At 41.3% G+C, this 20009-nt stretch overlaps 1 protein-coding gene across 3 annotated transcripts; it reads left to right on the top strand.

The window, feature by feature from the left end:
• Positions 1 to 11065: 11065 nt before the first annotated feature.
• Positions 11066 to 19488, top strand: tent5c (terminal nucleotidyltransferase 5C). 3 transcript variants are annotated; one of them, XM_020631986.3, is made up of 2 exons: positions 11066 to 11215; positions 13445 to 19488. In XM_020631986.3, the coding sequence occupies exons 1-2, from the start codon at positions 11151 to 11153 to the stop codon at positions 14619 to 14621; spliced, it is 1242 nt and encodes a 413-aa protein (XP_020487642.2). In that variant the 5' UTR covers positions 11066 to 11150; the 3' UTR covers positions 14622 to 19488. The 3 variants fall into 3 exon arrangements, with proteins under 3 accessions (XP_020487642.2, XP_065818209.1, XP_065818210.1); XM_065962137.1 differs by having other exon boundaries at positions 11080 to 11219; XM_065962138.1 differs by lacking the exon at positions 11066 to 11215 and adding an exon at positions 11284 to 11516.
• Positions 19489 to 20009: the final 521 nt, after the last annotated feature.

The raw sequence follows: 20009 nt of genomic DNA, 5'->3' as shown, positions 1-20009 counted from the left end.
TAAAAGGAGGACTACACCTTCTTCTTCTACTGTTTTATTAAATGCAGTATGATCTATGTAACCTGTGTGAGCACAGATCTCCGATACAACTTTTTGGTTCTTTTCTCAGAATCATAGTTTTTATATTTCCTGTGTGAAAAGTAGCTAATCTATCTCGTATTTTCAACCCAAAGCTGCTGAGAGCAAAAGAGAGAGAGCTTTGGTGATCCATTCAAACTCACAGGTCAGCAGATAGAGATGAGATGAGATTCAACTTTATTGTCATTACACATATACAAGTATAGAGTAACGAAATGAGGTTTGGCATCTCACCAGAAGAGCAAATAAGCAGAAAGTGCAAGAGTCTGTGCTATGTACAGTAATTACAAAATTTACAGATGTAGACTAAAAAAAGTGAATTATTAGGTATATATGGATGGCTGGGATGCTATAAATATAAATAAATGCTATAAATATAAGTGTATTCTTAGGATGCTGTCGAGTCCTTTTGGTGTTAAAGTCACGCTTATGTCTCTTACAAACAGGGAGAAAAAAAGCAGAGGAGGTAACAATTTCTAGATTCGCACATACATTGGCAACATTTTGGAAACATTGCTAATGTATTTGCAGGAGTTTCACCGCAGTTTTTGATTAAAAAATAAGAAATTAGGGGCTATAGTGGCCTAGTGGTTAGTTTGTGTGCCCCATGTACAGAGGCTGCAGTTCTCAGGGCGGGCAGCCCAAGATCAAATCCAACCAGTGGCTCTTTTGCAGCATGACATACCCCACTCTCCCTCTCCCTGATATCCAAATCTCCACTGTCCTATCTTTGTAATAAAGCCAAAACAATCCCACAAAATACGTCTTTAAAAAATAGAAGAATTGTCCAATATTTGGTGACTTTCTTTAAAGTCATTTTTGTCGTTGTGACAGGACAGCTGAAGACAGGAAATGTTGGGAGGAGAGAGTGGGGGTGACATGCAGCACAGGGCCGAGGTCGGATTGGACTTTTGCGGCCGCACACGGGGCAATAGACATAACCGTCAGGCCATCCAGCACCTCAGGACTTCTATTGTTGTTGCTATGGTAAAAAGTATCATATCAAAGATTTAAATGCTGGTATGGTGACAACACAAGAACAAATACTTTGAAGTTTGCACCCTGAAAAGGTTTCTTTTTCTGGTGACGGTTTTTCTTTGACCCTCTACATTCAGACACAAGTCTCCGTACGCTCGTCTTCATACATTTCCAAAACAGGCTTCTAACTTGTGTCTTAACCTCAAGGTTGATTTCAACCTAAATGGATGGAACGGTAACCCATAGAAAAGATGATTCATCTGCGTTCCAGCGTTCAGGACTGAGAAGACACCACATGGAAGATGAAGCAGAGAAAGACTGCAGTAAAGAGGCTTTACTTCAAGTAAATGGATTAAAGTGAACTACCAAACATGGTCGATGACATCAGAGCATAGTTATTATTTTCAGTATTTCTTTTGTTTTAATTAAAGTTGGAAAGATAGTCTGATAGCCTCTCCAATATGACCTGAGATGAACTTACAGAATCTGTTGGAGTAGAAATGAGCTCCTTTTCATTCCCGTCAGTCCGCTGAGACACACTCACACTCGTCTCTGGCTAATGTTTTCATGAGCCTGTTTCATGTCAGTTAGCATCTCCTTTTGGTTTAATTATGCTGATGATTAAAACAAGAATATAAAGACAGAGCTGAGTCACAGTCCTGTTTCCACTGACGTCCAAGATTTTAGAAATAGAAAGAAAAAAGACTGAAGTCCATGTGTTCCAGGAACAGATCTGTCTCTGCCTTGTTGTCGTCCAGACTGAGTGAGTGAGGTTATTAGAAAACAAGTCAAATGGTTGTTGGCATGTCGATGAAGGAACTACAGAAAAGTCTGCTAACATGCAGAGAGACTCGTCTGAACAACAGTAACAAAACAAGAGTTATCATCTCGTCTTGTGCTCCATCAGACTTCAGTCGATCACCGTCTACAGTTTTCATCACCTGTAAATACTCCTCTGTCTGTCTGTCTCCTATTCTGTTGATTTCATCTGAAGCCATCTCTCTTTCTTTTTTTGTTACCAGGATTATCTCCGTGGCTGTAATCGACCTCAGTGAGAGAGTCGGGGTTTCTCTTGCTCTGGTTGGGCTTCGGACATTGATGGGAAGAGATTTTATCCTCATGAAGAAGCCAGACATCAAACTGTCCAAAATGATCTTTTGAGTTGCATATTCACTTTTTCTATTTTTACATGTGCACTTTACATTTGTGCATCCAAATAACTTGGTACACACTGAAAATGAAAGACTCAAAAAAGGATCAATTTGCAGACCGGTTATGTACTGTAAATTTTGGTTGACATTTAAGCTGAATATGTATAGAAATCTGGCTATAAACGTTTCAAATCTGTTTAGATGACTGTGTAACTGTCGAGTCTGTCTTTCCGCAGCAGTCCTCAAACATTTCCTTTTTATTATAAATCCATCCACAAGCGTCGGCATCATAATCATTATTATTCTTTAATCATAACTTATTTTCCTTTTTCCCCTCTTCTTTAATTTGACTCTTTCTTGTTTTTCTTTCTGTCACACCTTATTGAGTATGTGTTCTTGTTAGCGTCATTGTTTTTGCTTGGACTACATTGATAATATGTCTCTGTGTTACATGGTTCTCTTTAGGAGGGCCACTCGACGAGCCCCTCTAGGTTTATTTGGCTCCTCCAGCACATTTCTTTCAAAATGTATATTTTGTTAATTAACTCATCATTATGTACTGTCTGTTTTTCCCATTAATTTATTATTATTTTGTTTGTTTTGCTTTTTAAGTGCAATAAAACAAATAAATAAATTTAAAAAACTGCAGCGGCCAGATACAGACATGGAGCAAAATCTGTCCTTCAGACGAGCGTCACTGATGTAATGATGATCGGAGAGGAGGGGATGGAGGAGAGGAGGGGGTGGAGGAGAGGAGAGGAGGGGATGGAGGAGAGGAGAGGATGGAGGAGAGGAGAGGAGGGGGTGGAGGAGAGGAGAGGAGAGGAGGGAGGAGAGGAGGGGGTGGAGGAGAGGAGAGGAGGGGATGGAGGAGAGGAGCGGAGGGGGTGGAGGAGAGGAGAGGAGGGGATGGAGGAGAGGAGGGGATGGAGGAGAGGAGAGGAGGGGGTGGAGGAGAGGAGGGGGTGGAGGAGAGGAGAGGAGGGGATGGAGGAGAGGAGCGGAGGGGGTGGAGGAGAGGAGAGGAGGGGATGGAGGAGAGGAGCGGAGGGGGTGGAGGAGAGGAGGGGATGGAGGAGAGGAGGGGATGGATTGGATGGAGGAGAGGAGCGGAGGGGGTGGAGGAGAGGAGGGGATGGAGGAGAGGAGGGGATGGAGGAGAGGAGCGGAGGGGGTGGAGGAGAGGAGGGGATGGAGGAGAGGAGGGGATGGAGGAGGGGATGGAGGAGAGGAGGGGGTGGAGGAGAGGAGGGGGTGGTAGTAATGTTCCCTCTGATAACCAACAACTACTGAATGATGTCAGAGGAAGCACAGAGCTTTTAACCATCCTAATGAATCAGTCTGGAGAGGCCTCACACACGTGTTTGTCATCAGACGTAGTGGAACCTTTAATGGAGCTTTGTGCGCATGTGTGTGTGTTTGCCTACTTTGGTACAATATGTGCATCCGGGTAGATGCAAATCGATTGTGTTTGTGTGTCTCAGTGTGTGTTTAATGTGTTAATGCCCGGGGGCCTACTTGCCGAGCCGTGACCTGCACACACTGAGTCACTCCTCAGATGGCATAAGGCCTGAGAGAGGCAGGTGGCAGAGCTGCAGCTGCACAACAGTGTGAACACACACACACACATACACACACAGGTAGACAACCACAGAGAGCACCCCCCCCCTCCCTCCCTCCCTCCCCTCACATACCTGCTGTTTTTCATCCGTAAACAACAGCATCATCATAACTGTCTGTTGTCACCTCAGAGGTACTTAACTGTGTGTGTCTGTGTGCCGCAGGCTGTATTTCCATACATACTGCATGTTTTCACAGACAGAGGCAGATGGTTTGGCACAAACAAACTCAGATTACAACTACACACACAGACAGAGGGATGTCTTGTCCTGAGCGAGCATTTGAGATACAAATCTGCCAATAAACACATCTTGATCCAGGACAGAGGTTCAGCAAAGCATCGCCTTTTATGTCCTCAATTTGTTTACTTAAACCCCCTACACAAGTGAGCCACATGCAGCACACTGCCTCCAGAAAACAAAACAAAAAATTGATATACACTTGTAAACTGTTGTGTGTGTAGTCTTGGCCTCTGTATCCTATATTGTTGTTAATGTTTCAGGACATTGACTTTAAAGAGCCCATATTATGCCCTTTTTGGGGTTCGTATATTTAATCTATGTACCTACTAAAGTATGTTCACAATAGCTAAAGTTCAAAAGAAAGTGTCTGTTTTCATGTACTGCCGCTCCATGCACCGGCTCGCTTCTGACTCTCTCTCTAAGGCTCTGAAGTACCCACATTCAGAGTCCCCACGTGTGCCAAGTCTTATCTAATTGGTCGGCCTGTCAGCTCTGCCGTAATTGGTCAGTCGCTCAGCACGGTTCTCGGAAATGTCCCGCCCCTTTTACCATATTGGGAATGCAGCCACTGGCTCCGTCCGAGGGGAGCATAAACATTATCACCTTAGCACTACTGTGCTACCGCAGGCTACGGCATATCGTGGGCGTGCCACAGAAGTTAACGGGCGTGCAACATGAGCTGCTCGGCTTGCCACAACGAGCCAATTGGCTTAGATCAGTGATCTCACACTGACAAGACGTCACATTGGCAAACATTTTTCGAGGGGGGCTAGAACCGAGCGTTACATGCAGATAATGCTGCAGCTAACAGGAGGAGGTAGGAGAAGCCGCGTTTATGCGGACTTTGAATTTTTGCACATAGATGTGCCTAAACATGCACAGGACACTTGGAAAACACACTAAAGAGCATATAAAACCAGAAAAAACACAATATGGGCCCTTTAATATGTTTGGGTCATCTGAGTCAGAATCAGATTTCAACAGGGTCACTTAATAGTAACAAAATGCTTCGCTGTGCAAAGTTATCAGTTATCACAGTTGATGCTCACACTTGTTGAAAATGTCCAAATTGCTGCTTATTGACTACTTGTTTGTTTGTTTGTGGAGTAAATTGCATGATTTCCGTTATTCATATCCAAAGATAACCACTCCAGCTGCTGATCCTTATTATATTAGTATTTATACTTATTTATATTTAGCTTCATCATCATCATCCATATCATTTAAGAAAGTATATTAATGTATATATTTTTATCCTTGTAAGTCCTTTCAATCTTCCACACTAGTGTAGAAAAAGCAAGGTTTAAAATGATGGCAAACTACACAGGACCAATAAAAATCCAATGACTTTCACAGTCGTGCCGGTTTTCCTTTTGGAAAATGTCCTACGGAGAGAGGAAGAGTTTGAATTTAACTGGAAGTCCTTCATGGATTCTTCTTCAGAAAGCAGGTAATAACTCAGAGTCGTGTGTTTCCTAGAAAGCTGCTCTCTCCACGTGGTATACTCTCTGTTCAGAAACACATAATGAACTGTCTGCTAGTCTGCACACTGTCATTTCTGTGTAGGTGTCTTCCTGTCAACAGTAACAAACAACTCGACCCAACCCAACATTTGTACGGGCTGGCTCTCTGATTATTTTTGTGCTCTTTGCTACGACCCACGACCCTCTTTGACTCCACTGTCTCCAGTGTTAAGGTCACACGATCAAGAAAAGACTGATTAAAAACAGACGACACGTGTTCACGTTGAGTCCCACCATGTTGTGAAGATTTTTCCATCATAACTTGGACTTTAGGGAGCCCCTTGAGAACTACAAACCCTCAAGGACTTCTGCTTTTGTAGCATAAAATGAAATGCTGAAGTGATGTAAGTTGGCAACGCAACATTAAGGAAATGACAACATGATGGAGGACGCCATCATCACAGGCTTGTGGTATTTTGTGTGTTGTGGGTTTCATAAGAGCCTAAAAGTTAGAAAGGTTCAAGTAAAATGTATACTTCACTGTCAGTCCAGTTGTTAATGGTTTAATCCATTTAAAAAAACAATTGCAAGCCTTTCAAAGATGGTGGTTTCCTGTTAACTCATTGGTTTATGTGTACCTCACATACGGTGCTCTGCAAGCAAGAACAACATGCTGAAAGTTGATTCTGCTGTCTGTGTCCGTCAGCCCGCTCAGGTCAGTTGGGGCTTCAGAGGTCATGTATATCCAGACAGTTCACCAAACACCCTGAGGTCATGGGACAGCCAGGATCAGTTAAACAAAACGTCTGCTCGAAGGCTCTCTGTCTCAGCTGTAGGTCGGAGCTATTACTCATGACGGATCTAAGGGTGCATCTGTAGTTATAAGCATGAACTGATTTGACCTCTGATGCCTTCCTACACCTCAGAAACATTCTAATCTATTTGAATTCTTTTATTTTTTAAGTATGAAAAATGTTTTAAAGGAAAAAGACATCTTATATTTTGCCATTGTTTCACATGGCACATTTAGGGAGACGTAAAACATGAAAATGATGCAATAAAATAAAAAGAAAACAACAAATTAGATTAAAAATGATGAACAAATAGATCCCCCCCCCACCCGCCACCCTCCAGTTTCGTGTAACACACAGAGACTGGAGGTAGAAGAAGAGTAATGAATGACACATGATCTTTTTAGGTGTCTCACTGGTAAATTTCCATTTAATGTTAAATGTTGTAAAGAAAGTTTGCCCACATACATGCACACAAACAGGAAGAGGGAATCCCCTTTCCTATCAGAGTGTGAACAATCAACCACACTGAGGTGATGTACAACCCTCTCCCTCAGGGGTTTCCCGCACAACTCACACATGCGTACACACAACCACATCCCCACATCCTCACAGCTGACTTATCAGGCTTTAGATTTTACTTCAGTGGTTTCATTTAAACACCTCTTTTTTTGAATACAGAGGCCGCAGAAGAAAAGATAAAGTTCTTTCAAAAGACAAAGCAGCTCAATCTAGATAAATTCACTGTAAACCCAACTCTGTCCTCAATGACTCACCAACTGTGTGTGTGTGTGTGTGTGTGTGTGTGTGTGTGTGTGTGTGTTTCCTGCAGCTATGAAATCATACAGCATGTCATACGAGCAAGCATTTGTAGCATGATACCAAAGCGTCTGACACATTCTTTCTCCAACTTTGTATGTGGATAGCTGTGGCCAGAGGAATTTCCGCTTAAGTGTCTTGGAAGGATGGACCATTTATTAGATTGGACAGCTGAAGAGAGAGAGGGAAATGTTGGGAGGAGAGAGTGAGGGATGACATTCAGCACAGGGCCACTGCCACGAGGACGATAGCCTCTGTACATGGGGCGCGCGACATAACCGCTAGGCTATCCTGCGCAAGCATCCATCCAGTTCTTGAACACCTTATATCTCTGGAACTTCTGGAGAGAATTCCTCCAAATTTGGCAAACTTGTTCACTTGGACTTAAGGATGAACTGAATGTAAAATTGGTGATTAAAAGTCAACAGTCACATTATTTCTTTATCATTCTTTATCTCAACTCTTGAAGTTAATTTCCACAACTGTATAGCATTTTACGTTTTGTTTCTTTTATATTTAAAAATCCTTAAAAAAGGCAAATGTATCTGTCTTCATCTATCTTATGGCCATAACTTCAGACTTCATACACAATCAACGGCAAAAGATCTATGTCCTAGAAAAACCCTTTCCTAGACTTAATTACTAATGTTTTCTTTGTATCCCATATTTCTGAAACGCCTTTAGGGAATCACTTTACATTCGGCACAAAGATCTGATTGTTGTCAGGGATTAACTGATTAGATACTCAAGGTCAATGGTCGATTTCACTATGAGCTTGTGCCATTCGTAATCACCATTTCCCATATCCATGCAAATTTTAAAAGATCAATGAGGGGTTTTCCTATTTCTTCTACAATCAGAAAAACATTTCTCAGAATGTCAGACACTTTGGTATTGTCTGGAAGTAGCCTAACCAATCATCCTATAGGTCAACCTCCAATTTGTACCAAAACATGCACATATCTGCGCACACCTCCACTATCAATGGTCTTTTGTTTTCACAAAGTTCATCAAATTCATCAAAAGTAATTTCAGTTCAAACTAACCAGTGAAGCAAGAATAAAGTGGTCGTTTTTTGGTTCAAAGCGATAAAGACCAAATCAACAAGAATCCAAGTTTTTAAGCAATAACTGACCTCATCCTCCAGGGAGATACACTCACCAACACCTGACCAGATAAGCTTATCAGCGAAGTTTATTTTCAACATGTGTTTCATTGCTGCTGCAGTTGATTACGACTTCGTGTGATACCTGAGTCATCAACTTGAATGGATAAAAGATCAGAGTATCATCGCACATGGAGGCCAAAACATGGCCTAAAAACATCTTCTCAGATGCATACAGCTGTTTTCTCTGTTAGTGGTTATTGTGTATCATGCCTTTAAACCCCTCTATTTCAGCCCTGCTCAGAACAAGCTGTTTCTGTGTCTGTACCTTTAAATGTAAATGAGCTGTGTCTGACCACGCCCCCTCTCTGGAAGGGCTTGGGTGGTTTGGTGTTTCTTGCTCCATGTCCTATTGTTTACGGTGAGAAGGCAGACTCAGAGGGCAGAACAAACACCTAGCTGTGGGGAGGGGTTACTGCCCTTTGTGATGTCATGAAGGGAAAATCTCCAAACGGCCTGTTTGAGCACACATTTTCTGAAAAGTGTAGCAGGCAAAAGATGGAGAGGATGGACTTTTCTCTCATTGGGGTGTTTGTAGACGGACTAGGGGCACATATTAGTGTTACAAAATGGTAAAGTGGATTTTGCATCATATGTGACTTTTAATATCCTCCTCTTTTATTTACTAGATTTTAACTTTAAACTACCGGGCAACAAGCTGTTGCAGGGGGATTCTTGGGTCTCGTGTGTTTTACTTTCCACAGCATCATCACACTCATACCTTTCGTGACTTCCTTTCATAAATCATAAAATATAGTCATCTCCCCTCTTCATGTGGGAAAAACTTACTTCCAGCTTATGTCCAGGGGACTCTACTATGCAGCTGTGCTTTTTGTCAATGTAGAAGATGTGCGTAGAGACAGGGATTTATGGAGGATTTTTTTATGTATTTTAGAGAAATGACTCAACGAGATTAACTTTATTCTGTAGAAATCAGCATGAGTTTTCCCCTTGCTGTATCAGTGGCATTTACCCAGAGAATATCTAACTGCAGTGTTTCCTGTGAAGAGTAGAAAGGCAGGTCAGGACCATCAGCAGACGAGCTTTTAGTCTCTTACTTAAACGTCTGTTCAAACAGAAGCATGTTCTTCCATTTCCAAAACATTAGCAAGATTTTACAACCATAAACCTGTGCAAACGACTCTTCATGATAAACTTACCATCTAAACACTGCTATGAACTAAGTTTGGTTGAAAACTTGGACTTGCAACCCAAACATGTTAGGCTAAAATCAGGCATGTAATTATTATGGTGTTGTTTTAATTGTATTTTTTTCAGGCAAAGATGATAAGATCATGTCTGCTAACCTATGTGTTTTCACAGTATACTTACTGCTTTCAGTAGAATTGTTTGCATAAAAATAGTAGGCTAATCTAGTTTTTAAAACTTAGAAAGAAAATTGTAAAAATCATGTGACCTTGCTCTAGGCCTGCCAAGTATGTTAAGGCTATTCTTAAATCATTGCAATAAAGGCTAGTCTCTCTCTGTCGCTCTCTCTCTCTCTCTCTAATTTCGGACTCTATATGCACTGTCCTTTCTTAAAATAAAGGCAAAGAAGCCCCAAAATAAACCTTAAAAAACTAATACATTTCCACTGATTAATAGAGTCTAGTCGAGTTTCAGCTGTAGGCTATTGCTTTATAGTGAAAGGTGTTTCTGATACTTTTTCCTAATATCAATCAATCAATCATTTTTTGTATAGCGCCAATTCACAACAAATTTGATCTCGAGACGCTTTACATAAAGCAGGTAAAAGACCTTACTCTTTGTTATTTAATATTACAAAAGAGCCGGTAGAAGACCTTACTCTTTGTTATTATAAGTAAGGGTTGAACATAATCTTAAATTGCTGCTCCATAAATAAACTGAATTAACTACGAGGTGTGTCTTCACAGTGTAATGTATGTTTTAAAGGTGCACTGTGGAGTTTTGGTAGAGAAATGTGAAAGTTGGAGAAGTGTACAGATTATGTGGTATATGTTCATAACTCTATACACAAACTGTCCTCAGAGGAAAATGTGGTCCCAGAAGACTGTTTGGAGATATGCTACGCGACAAGTTATGGTGGTGGGCCCGCAACAGTGAAACCATAACTCCCCTGGTAGCTTTTTTAGCTCCAAACAGTGATCCAGGGACCCATTTTTTGCTTAGAATAAAGTTTATGTATTTAGTTCAGAAAATATAGCATAGAATTGTTTCACTTCTCCAACTTTCTAATGTCACTACCAAATCTACATAGTGCACCTTTAAAAAAAAGCCATCATGTAGGCTACATTATGTGTGGACAAATGCATCCTACATGTTTAAAACAGCAATTTAAAAATATAAAATGTAAAATAAATTTTAGAATCAACATTTTTAAGTGAAATTGCTTCTTTTAAACCAAACTGCGACACAGCAACAGCCAGAGAACGTCGCCTGCCTGGAGACGGTGCTGGTTACTTGGCAACGAAAAAAACCCCGTTGGCCAATCAGAGGGTCTGCTCGGCGCATTGATACAACCAAACTACACAAACTCTATGCCTGTGGGAGCTGCAGATGATGAAAGTTGCACCTTTGGGTAAATATACAAAGTTATTGATTTGCGTTTAATATATAAGCATATATATATATATATATTTATATGTAAATATAAGCGTTGGCGTAGGTTTAAATCGTAACTGACACGTTACATTAAGAAAGGGACTGTGTTGTTGAACGGTTGTGCACGGCTCTCAGTGGGTCGTACTTCGGCTTTATAAATCAGGCGTGTCTTCAGCCAGCAGGGAGGTTCAAACACTGACTTTTCAGAGTTGACGATACGCGTGTGTCTCTCAGGCAGTGGACTATGTGGAGGTGTTTGCATGAACTACAAATTAAAATCTCCTTTATCTAACTTTGAAGGCTTTCGGGACTCGCTTTTGGACACGTAAGTACGTCGATTCACACGCTTCTCTCATTTCTGTGTTAAATACTTCCGACACGTTAGTTAGGAACCTAAGTTATGCTGCATTCACGTGCTCCTCGGATGGTCGTTTTTTTTTCCCCGAGTCTGCTAGTCGTTCTTCTGAGTGCGGCGTGACTTCGCAGTGTCGCAGTGTGGGAAGAACATTTACGTCAAAAACGTGCCATACGTAATTACTTAAAACTGATCCAGATCACCCCGTGTGCACAGCATCAAACGGCGAATCATTACATCTTTAAGGGGAGCCTTCGTGTGAACGTTTAAAGTAAGACGCTCTTATTTCCCGACTTTTTATGAACACAACATCAAACGCAGGGCAATATGTGCTTATTTCACGTTTATCAAAGTCGCATCAAAAACTTAAAAAAAAAAACACACGACACAAAGTTTGGAGATTTTGAAGCGTAAACCACATAAAGTCTTAATTAAAGGACTCTTACGAAGCTAATTTTAGGTGAATTTCGTGAATCTGGAGAGGGATTCGTCGCCATATGGAGTTAAATCAAGTCAAATTGTATCTTTTTTTTTTTATCTTTATTTTCTAGCGTTTAAAACACTGCGAAATGTTTGACTCAGCGGTACATTTTAGTTGCATTCGTCACGGGTATGTTGATAAAATCAGCTGGAACAAATGATTACCGGGGAGGTGTGTGTGTGTGTGTGGGGGGGGGTGTTATGACGAAGCGTGTTTAATTATAACATTTCTCTCCGCACTTGTTTTTCATTTTCACTACGTGTTGTGTATTTAGCATAAATCGCCGGCTTAGCTTCAGCTAGCCTGTTTGTCTCTCAGCACTTCTGGAATCAAAGCCAGGCTCGCGCTGTGAGCCGTTCTAGAACCCTCACGAGCTCTGAACCTTTTTTTTTTTTTTACTGTGTGCTGACCGCGAGCAGGTTGTCTCGTGCTCGCATTCTGCTCCGCTCGTGCTGAATGAGCCATGACGCTGCAACACGATACTTTACGTTAATCACGTTGTGTGTGTGTTGATGTTGGACATGTTTCTGATAGAAATTGTCACAAATGAACCATTTTTTTTATTTTTATTTCTATTTATTTTTTTTGGGGGGGAAAGAAACTTGTATCGACGTTTAAAATAATTTACCAGAGGTTGAAAAGTGCTCTACTTTAGCAGAATTATGAGCTTTATGTTTGACTCACTGTTTTTAAACGAAAATGTGAATATATATATATATATATATACACACGTGTCCTCTCCTCTTCCTCTCATATTGTCAAAAAAATTCTCCAAACTCTAGCTGTAATGCATTTAGGGAATCATCAATTACCTTCAAACTTAAATTAATAGCCCTAGCTTTTACTCTTCACTTAAATTTATAAAAAATTACCTTGCCTTTAATTATCTTCAACACACCTACTGCAGACTACAAGATTGTACATTTTAAATAAGAAATAATATTTAACTGTACAAAATCAGGATGACCATAAACAAAATAAATTACAAATCACTGACTTGTCCAATCTTTGTAAGACAGCCCTTCCATATCACCCTCCTGCACTTGGAGGGAGGGAGGGAGGGAGGGAGGAAGACGCCCTTGTTTAATATCTTTTATCTGCAGACTAATCAACCCTAAATACACAGAGGCCTCTAATTGAGACCTGCTTTTATTTGTCAATGGTGCAGCAACACCAGGCTAGTAAAAGGGACTGGGCCTTAAATTGGGATGGGCTTTTATTTGAAGTTTTACGGTAGTTTCTACCATTGCTGCCTCTTTTCTCCCAGTAAGACAGATTTTAACATGAATGGATATGACAAGAAAAAGATATAGAAAATATTATTTGTGTATTCATCAGTGCATATGATGCTTAACATGCATTTCATGAAGAAAAAAAAATGTAATTCTCCTTCAGCAAGTCATTCCACATCCAACCTGATATGCATGTTTGAGAAACTTTTATGAAAATTATTGTCCAGTATACTATTCTTTAGTTTCATTTCAAGGTAGAATGATTTGAGTTTGGTAGACCCCTAAATAAGAAGTGATATTCAGTTAAATTTGTAAATAAACAAATGGTAGGAATGTCTTTTACAAAGGAACTTTTATTCTAATTCCTTTTTTTAAAAGTTGGTATGTTTGTCTTTCTTTACACTAGTACTTGTAGTTCTTGGGGAATATTTCCTTTTGCCACCTTTGACAGTTACTGACATATTTTTTCACTCCTTTTGATTTTAGTTCATCTGAACATTGTGACATGATGGATAACAAGGAAGAATCAAAGAGTTTAGAATCTGTCAGTGTCCTGACCTGGGAACAGGTGAGCCGGCTGAATGAAGTTCTGACTGAAGTGGTACCCGTTCATGGAAGAGGGAACTTCCCCACCTTAGAGGTGCGCCTCAAAGACATTGTGGCCCGTGTGCGCTCCCGTCTGGAGCTGAGTGGGATCCGGGTGAAAGATGTACGTCTTAATGGCTCCACGGCCAGCCACGTGCTGGTGCAGGATATAGGCTGGAGCTACAAGGATCTGGACGTCATCTTCAGAGTGGACCTGCCACATGAGTCAGAGTTTAGGCTCATTAAAGATGTGGTTCTGGGTACTCTGCTGGACTTTCTGCCTGAGGGTGTGAACAAGGAGAAAATTACACCCATGACTCTCAAAGAGGCTTATGTGCAGAAGCTGGTGAAGGTAAACACGGAGCAGGACCGCTGGAGCCTCATCTCCCTCTCTAACAATAACGGCCGCAATGTGGAGCTGAAGTTTGTGGACTCAATACGCCGACAGTTTGAGTTCAGTGTGGACTCGTTTCAGATTATACTGGACTCCGTGCTCTCCTACTACGAGCTGGCACAGACGCCAATGTCACAGGCCTTTCACCCCACTGTGAGTGGTGAGAGCATGTACGGGGACTTCAGCATGGCCCTGAGCCACCTGCGGAACAAGCTCATTGCCACCAAGCGGCCCGAGGAGATCCGTGGTGGCGGCCTGCTGAAATACTGCAATCTGCTGGTGCGGGACTTTCGACCGGCCAGTGAGGAGGAGTTTAAGGGCCTGGAGCGGTACATGTGTTCACGATTCTTCATCGACTTCCCTGACATCGGCGAGCAGCAGCGCAAGGTGGAGGCCTACCTGCAAAGCCACTTTGTTGGTGAGGAGAAGAGCAAGTACGACTACCTCATGATCCTGCGGCGAGTGGTCAACGAGAGCACGGTGTGCCTCATGGGTCACGAGCGGCGGCAGACCCTCCACCTCATCTCTCTGATGGCCTTCCGGGTGCTGGCGGAGCAGAACGCCATCCCCAATGCATCCTGTGTCACCTGCTACTATCAGCCTGCGCCTTATGTTCGAGACCACAACTTCAGCAACTACTACGTGTCTAACCAGAACATTCCAACATGGCTGCCCTGTAACTGACAAAACAAGTGCCCGGATGTGCAAGAGGGCACCGCTGCTGCTGCTTTTGAGGAGAGAGAAGGAATATTAAAAAAAAAAAAACTCCCAAAAAAATGTATTATTGAGGCAATAAATGTTCCACTCAAGGCACAATTATGTTAAATGGACAAGTGTTTTGCTTTGTTTTTTGGGAATCCTTTGCCATTCCTTATCTACAGAGTTGTCTTGGTCATCAGAAAAAAAAAGGAGATATTTTTAAGTGTTTTGATTTTTGTTTGTTTGGTTGTTTTCCCCATTTATCAGCTTTCTTCTTAATGGAGTTGTGTTTTGTGCCTTAACCTCCAGGTTTACCCCTTCAATAATTTAAATTACGGGCTATCTCTATGAAGAAAGGGAAGATTAAAATGTAGCCTTCAATTTGGTTTCGTCCTGTGATTTAGAAAAAGGAAAAAAAAAGGTGAAAAGAAAAAAACTTAAAAATAGTATTATTGGAGAAGGGGTAGTAAAAAAAAAGGTGATGGCCCAAAAAAACAAAGCACCAGTGTTATAAAAAGTTAAGTTCACATGGGATCTAAGAAAAGGGGTACACTGTTAATGTTGTCCTCATAATAACTGAAGGGGAAGTGAGAGGAGTCAATTTGTTTTAACACATTTTGACACATTAATCTCTCACGGACATTTGTGCTTTTCCTAATATGCCGACAGTGCCTGTTTTGTAAACAATGCAAGAGAAAATGTGCACATTTTTATTTTTTTCCACTGTGAATTCAGTGTAGGACTAGCTCCCCTCCTCCCCCTTTATCCAGTTTACTCAGCCCTATGTTTTTCAGTCTGTTGAAATCTAAAATGAGGCAGTTTAGGCCTCAGATTGACGGGCTCCTGTGTATCTGAGGAGTTAATATTTCCCTATGTTTTTATGTCACTTCCAAAGCCTCACAGGGGAGCTCAGGATGCCACAATTCTCTGGCTTCGTGGAAGGTAAATTGACTGACAGGACAATCAACTTAGGCCTGTTCAGAGAATTAGGCTTGCCTTGTTGCCTGGTGCGAGAGCAAGCTGGGAGTCTTGGGAGTGACAGACTTGACTGGCTGTCCCTTCCCTTAAAAGGAGCAGCACATGGTTGGCCCCGCAGGGTCGTCCCTCACAACCATTGCAGGCTCGACAGCAGCCCTGAAAAGGGATCCTCCTCTGACGCAGCTCAGTGACTGGCTCTCTAACTGCAGGCCTTCTATAATTATCATGCTTTCTTTTTTGCTTTCCTGGAGGAGGTACAGCAGCCGCAGCTCTTGTCACCTTACATGTGTGGGAGCTGAATCACTTCCTGTCCTCTCCTTTCCGGTGCCTACTTGGACCACGCTAGTGTTTGAACCCCTTTTGTGGTCATGGGAGGACAGACAACATGGATTGGTATGTTGAGAAACACGCCAGCATGTCAGCTCCTCCTTGAGACTTCGAATTTGATTTATCCTGGAAGCTACAACTGACATGAGCCACGAGGCAATGCACCAGCTGTGAAAGAGTGTCCCCTCCACAAAAATAATCTCAGAATTTCTATTTCTAGCCAAGGCCTATTCTTAATTTTGAAAACTTGCAGTGTCACATGAGAAGTAGATGTCCTAAGCTATGACCTAAAGTTGTCATCTCTCTTGACATGCTGGGGTGTTTATTTCCCGGTCAAAGGGAGGGGCGCCTCAGTTCCTTAGAAAAACTCTCCTATTCCTGCTCACTGCTTTTGCTACATCTCGCTGCCTGTCTCACTGTTTACACCAGATAACCGGGAGGTTCTCTTATCTGGCAGGCCCACTGCTCCTGGCGGGTTAGAGAATTTGTTAGAGGGAAGGTCGGCTCGGCCTCTTCTACAGGTCGCACCCTGGGTCGGGGCATTTCCACTGGCTCAGCGGCAATAGTCATTTAAACAGCAAATAAAGTGCCACAAGTTGTTTCCCTCTGGACCAAAGTCTGCTTTGAAACCAGCAACTGAAACACTCAAGTGCCTTTTGACTTATTTGAAGAGTGATTGAGCTTTTTTTAAATTTCTTTTTTTTTTTTTTTTTTTAAATGGTGATCAGGGGGAAAAGGGTTAGATTATTTCAGAACTTGGTGAAATGGAAAAGTCACCACAGTATTGGATAATAGTTTATTGGAGAAAACATTCAGTTTTGGTTGGGAAGGAAAATAATTTTGGTTTGAATTTTTGAGTTTTCGGCATTTTCTTTCTTCTTTTTTTTCTCTCTTTTACCCTGTTGTTTCCTTTAGTTTTGTCCTTTTTTTAGTTTCAGTCCCAACCTATACTTTTCCTCAGAACCCATCAGTCTAGTCATTGCTGTCAGTTGTATTTCCTTCTTTGTCTTTTCCTTCAAGTCAAGGCCTCGTCACTGGAAGCCATGTTTATTTCAGTCTGATTCCCTTTGAAATCCAACTATCTTTCTAAAACGATGTTGTTCTGTTATAGATACACCTGCTCCAGAGCAACCTGGCTGAAATTGTTATTTTCTTCATATCTAAAACCAAAGCAATACCTTGAGTGCACTGACGAGCCATCCTGTGGCACAGTAGCTGGAGGTCGCCCAGCAGAGACCCCATACTAACAGAAGCACTTTAGAGAGGCCTTGTTTTACTCCAAACCCAGCCACCTGAGAGGAATGTAAATAAGCTAACATGGTCGATTGCTCGAGGGAGTTTAGCTGGTTCTCAGGGACATAAATGTGTTTTTGAGGACTCTGTTTTGTCCCTTTTTTTTTCATTTTTTATTTTCAGAGGATAAATTGGTTTAATCGGCCGTTGTCACAAGATGTCCGCTCCTGATATTCATCTTGTCCTTTCCTCTTCTGTGTTTATTGTATCTGTTGTCTTCTTACCCAAACTGCAGGTTCTTACTAGAGTAGATCCAGCAAACGTTGAGCTTTGCAGCCTGAGACTGGCGCTTGGTATGTATCTGTGCATTTTATATGCTTTGAAATGTTATCATCACTCAGTGGATGTAATCCCGCAATAGATGGATTTATCACCTTTTTTTTCTTGTTTTGAAAAACCAGCAAACAAAATTTTGATCTGGTGCTAAAATCTAGCCATCGTTCACCACATTCAGGAGGCAGCCATTTTCCTCTGACATCACGCTCTTGAATGCTGTTATGTCGTCCTGTTTTTTTCACTGCAAGTTGTATGAACATAGGTCATCTGTTGAGTTAGGGGTGACATTGAGCCATATTCCAGATTAAAACACTTACGATAACCTAATGGCTACCAAAGGACATCAGCTAATTTTAGCATTTAGCCATTTACCAGCTACTATAACTGTTGGGAAGCAAGTGTCTGAAGGCCAACGTTACCTTTGACTGTCGCTAACAATACAGTATAACATGAGTGAATTACTGCTTAGGGGAATGTCTGCCAGGATGTTGTTGATTGCTCTTATTAGCTGATGGTAGTTAATGAGTTATTAAATGTGTTCTGCAGATTCTGAGACTGTTCACACCTTTCTAATCATGTTGAATCAAACTTTCAAAAGTGAATGTTAGCGTAGATAATCCATAATCAAATATATTGTTTTAACTTGAAATAGGTCCCAGCGTCCCTCCTGATGTTACCTACCGTATAAATGATATTCATAGTTGTTGATCATTCCATAAGAGCTCGAATGTTATTGATCTGTCAAATTCATAGAACTCAAAAACTCGACCTCAGCAGTCTGACGTTATTTCACTATTTGACTTGTGATGGCAGAGGAAAATGGCTGCTGTGTGATTCCCTTTGTTGTGACCTTCTCTGAGTGATGATTGAACGTTTCTATTAAAGCATGGAGCCCCACCCCCCCAGCACCCTATGCACGCTGAAGGCTCCCCGATGCTATGAGGACTTGTCTCCTCTCGGACTCCTTTTTTTTGACGTCGCTTACAAGACTTGACTTTGGATCGACGTCAAAGAAAATGCAACAAATAGAAAAGTGCATTTTCTAGAAAATTGATGTTGAACGCAGACGTCAGTCCCCTGCGTTCTTTTGAGTCCACCCCGTTTACGGTTATTGTGGCTTTTTTTTTTCCCCCCCTGGCAACTGAAAATGTGTACCTGCTGACGAAAGCTCAACTAAGCAGATGAGAGGTCACTTTCTTTGTCAGGGTTTGATGTATGTAGGCAGATTATTCTGTGAAGGACGAAATGTGTGTAAAGAAAAAAAAAAAAAAAAAAGAATGAAGTGTTTTTTGCCTTTGTGTTTATTTTCTGGCCCCACTTTTCTTTCTCTGCTGTAAACCTGTCAGTTTTATTGATCCTGCTGCTTCTCTCACTCGCTTTGCCTTTGGTTGTCCATATTATCTGGGCCTTTGTTTATCATTAGTAAAGAGTGTATTTTTTATTTATGACACCTGTAGATGTATTCTTTGCCTGAGCGGGTGCAGAGCAAGCCGTAGATTAGATATTTACGCTTGTCTGAAGTACAAGTCTTACACCATAGGAATGTGACCGAGGCCCTCTGGGAGCTCTCCTCCAGTTTCTATAAAAAGAGTTGTGAATCTATTTTGCAGCAGATTTGTATTTACGTTAATGTGTGGAAGTGTGTGTGTGTGTGTGTGTGTGCGTGTGCGTGTGTGTGTGCGCGCTTGTTTATGTGTGTATGAAGGGATGCCTGTGGCTACACAAGTTTAAAAAAAAAAAAAAAAAAGTGGGGGAAAATTATGAAATTTGTCGCACTATATATATATTTTTGAAATAGTTAAGAGCTTTTTTGTCAGCTTTGTGATTGTGACGATGAGTTTTGATGGTTACATCCATGATACTATTTCATTTTTCAGCACTTTTACCTCACTTGAGTTTTTCCTTTGAATGGAAATGTACATGTACATCAGGAAAATGTGTTTGAAGAGGAAATAATGAATAAAGAGTATTAAATGCACTCTGCCGCCTCTGGTGTTTCTGTTGATTGAAGTCTTAACATGTTGAACTGTGTCTGAATGATTTTACAAACCTTAAAGGTAAAGGGATTCATGTGTCTAATATCAGGTTCTCTTTTTTTAAACTCGAGCATATACTCCGACATTACACCGGACCTGTCGTACTGCAAAAGGTTAGAGTCAAACTTTATAACTTTTTTTAAAATCCCAAGATATGACATGGAGTTTCTTATGGTCAGCATTTAAAAATACATGAAACAACTCCATCTTTCTTAAGGAAAGTCCACGTAAATCAGATCTTTTTAAAATATTGTATATTTTAGAATAACAATAATAGAAACTTTAACTTTGTTTGTACCCGAAGGACACAGCAAGGCATCACAGGACAGAAAAAGACAAAGACACATTTAAGAAGCTAATGCGGTAAAATGGAAGGCACTAGCAGGTAATACAATTCAAAAGTGAACATCCCAACACAGTCAAATGCATACCAAAACAAGACCAGTGAGTGACTGCCAACAAT

This window comes from Labrus bergylta, chromosome 13 (assembly GCF_963930695.1).
Source record: "Labrus bergylta chromosome 13, fLabBer1.1, whole genome shotgun sequence".
Lineage (NCBI taxonomy): Eukaryota > Metazoa > Chordata > Actinopteri > Labriformes > Labridae > Labrus > Labrus bergylta.
Note: the sequence above shows the minus strand (reverse complement) of the source record. Positions and strands in the feature narration are given on the sequence as shown.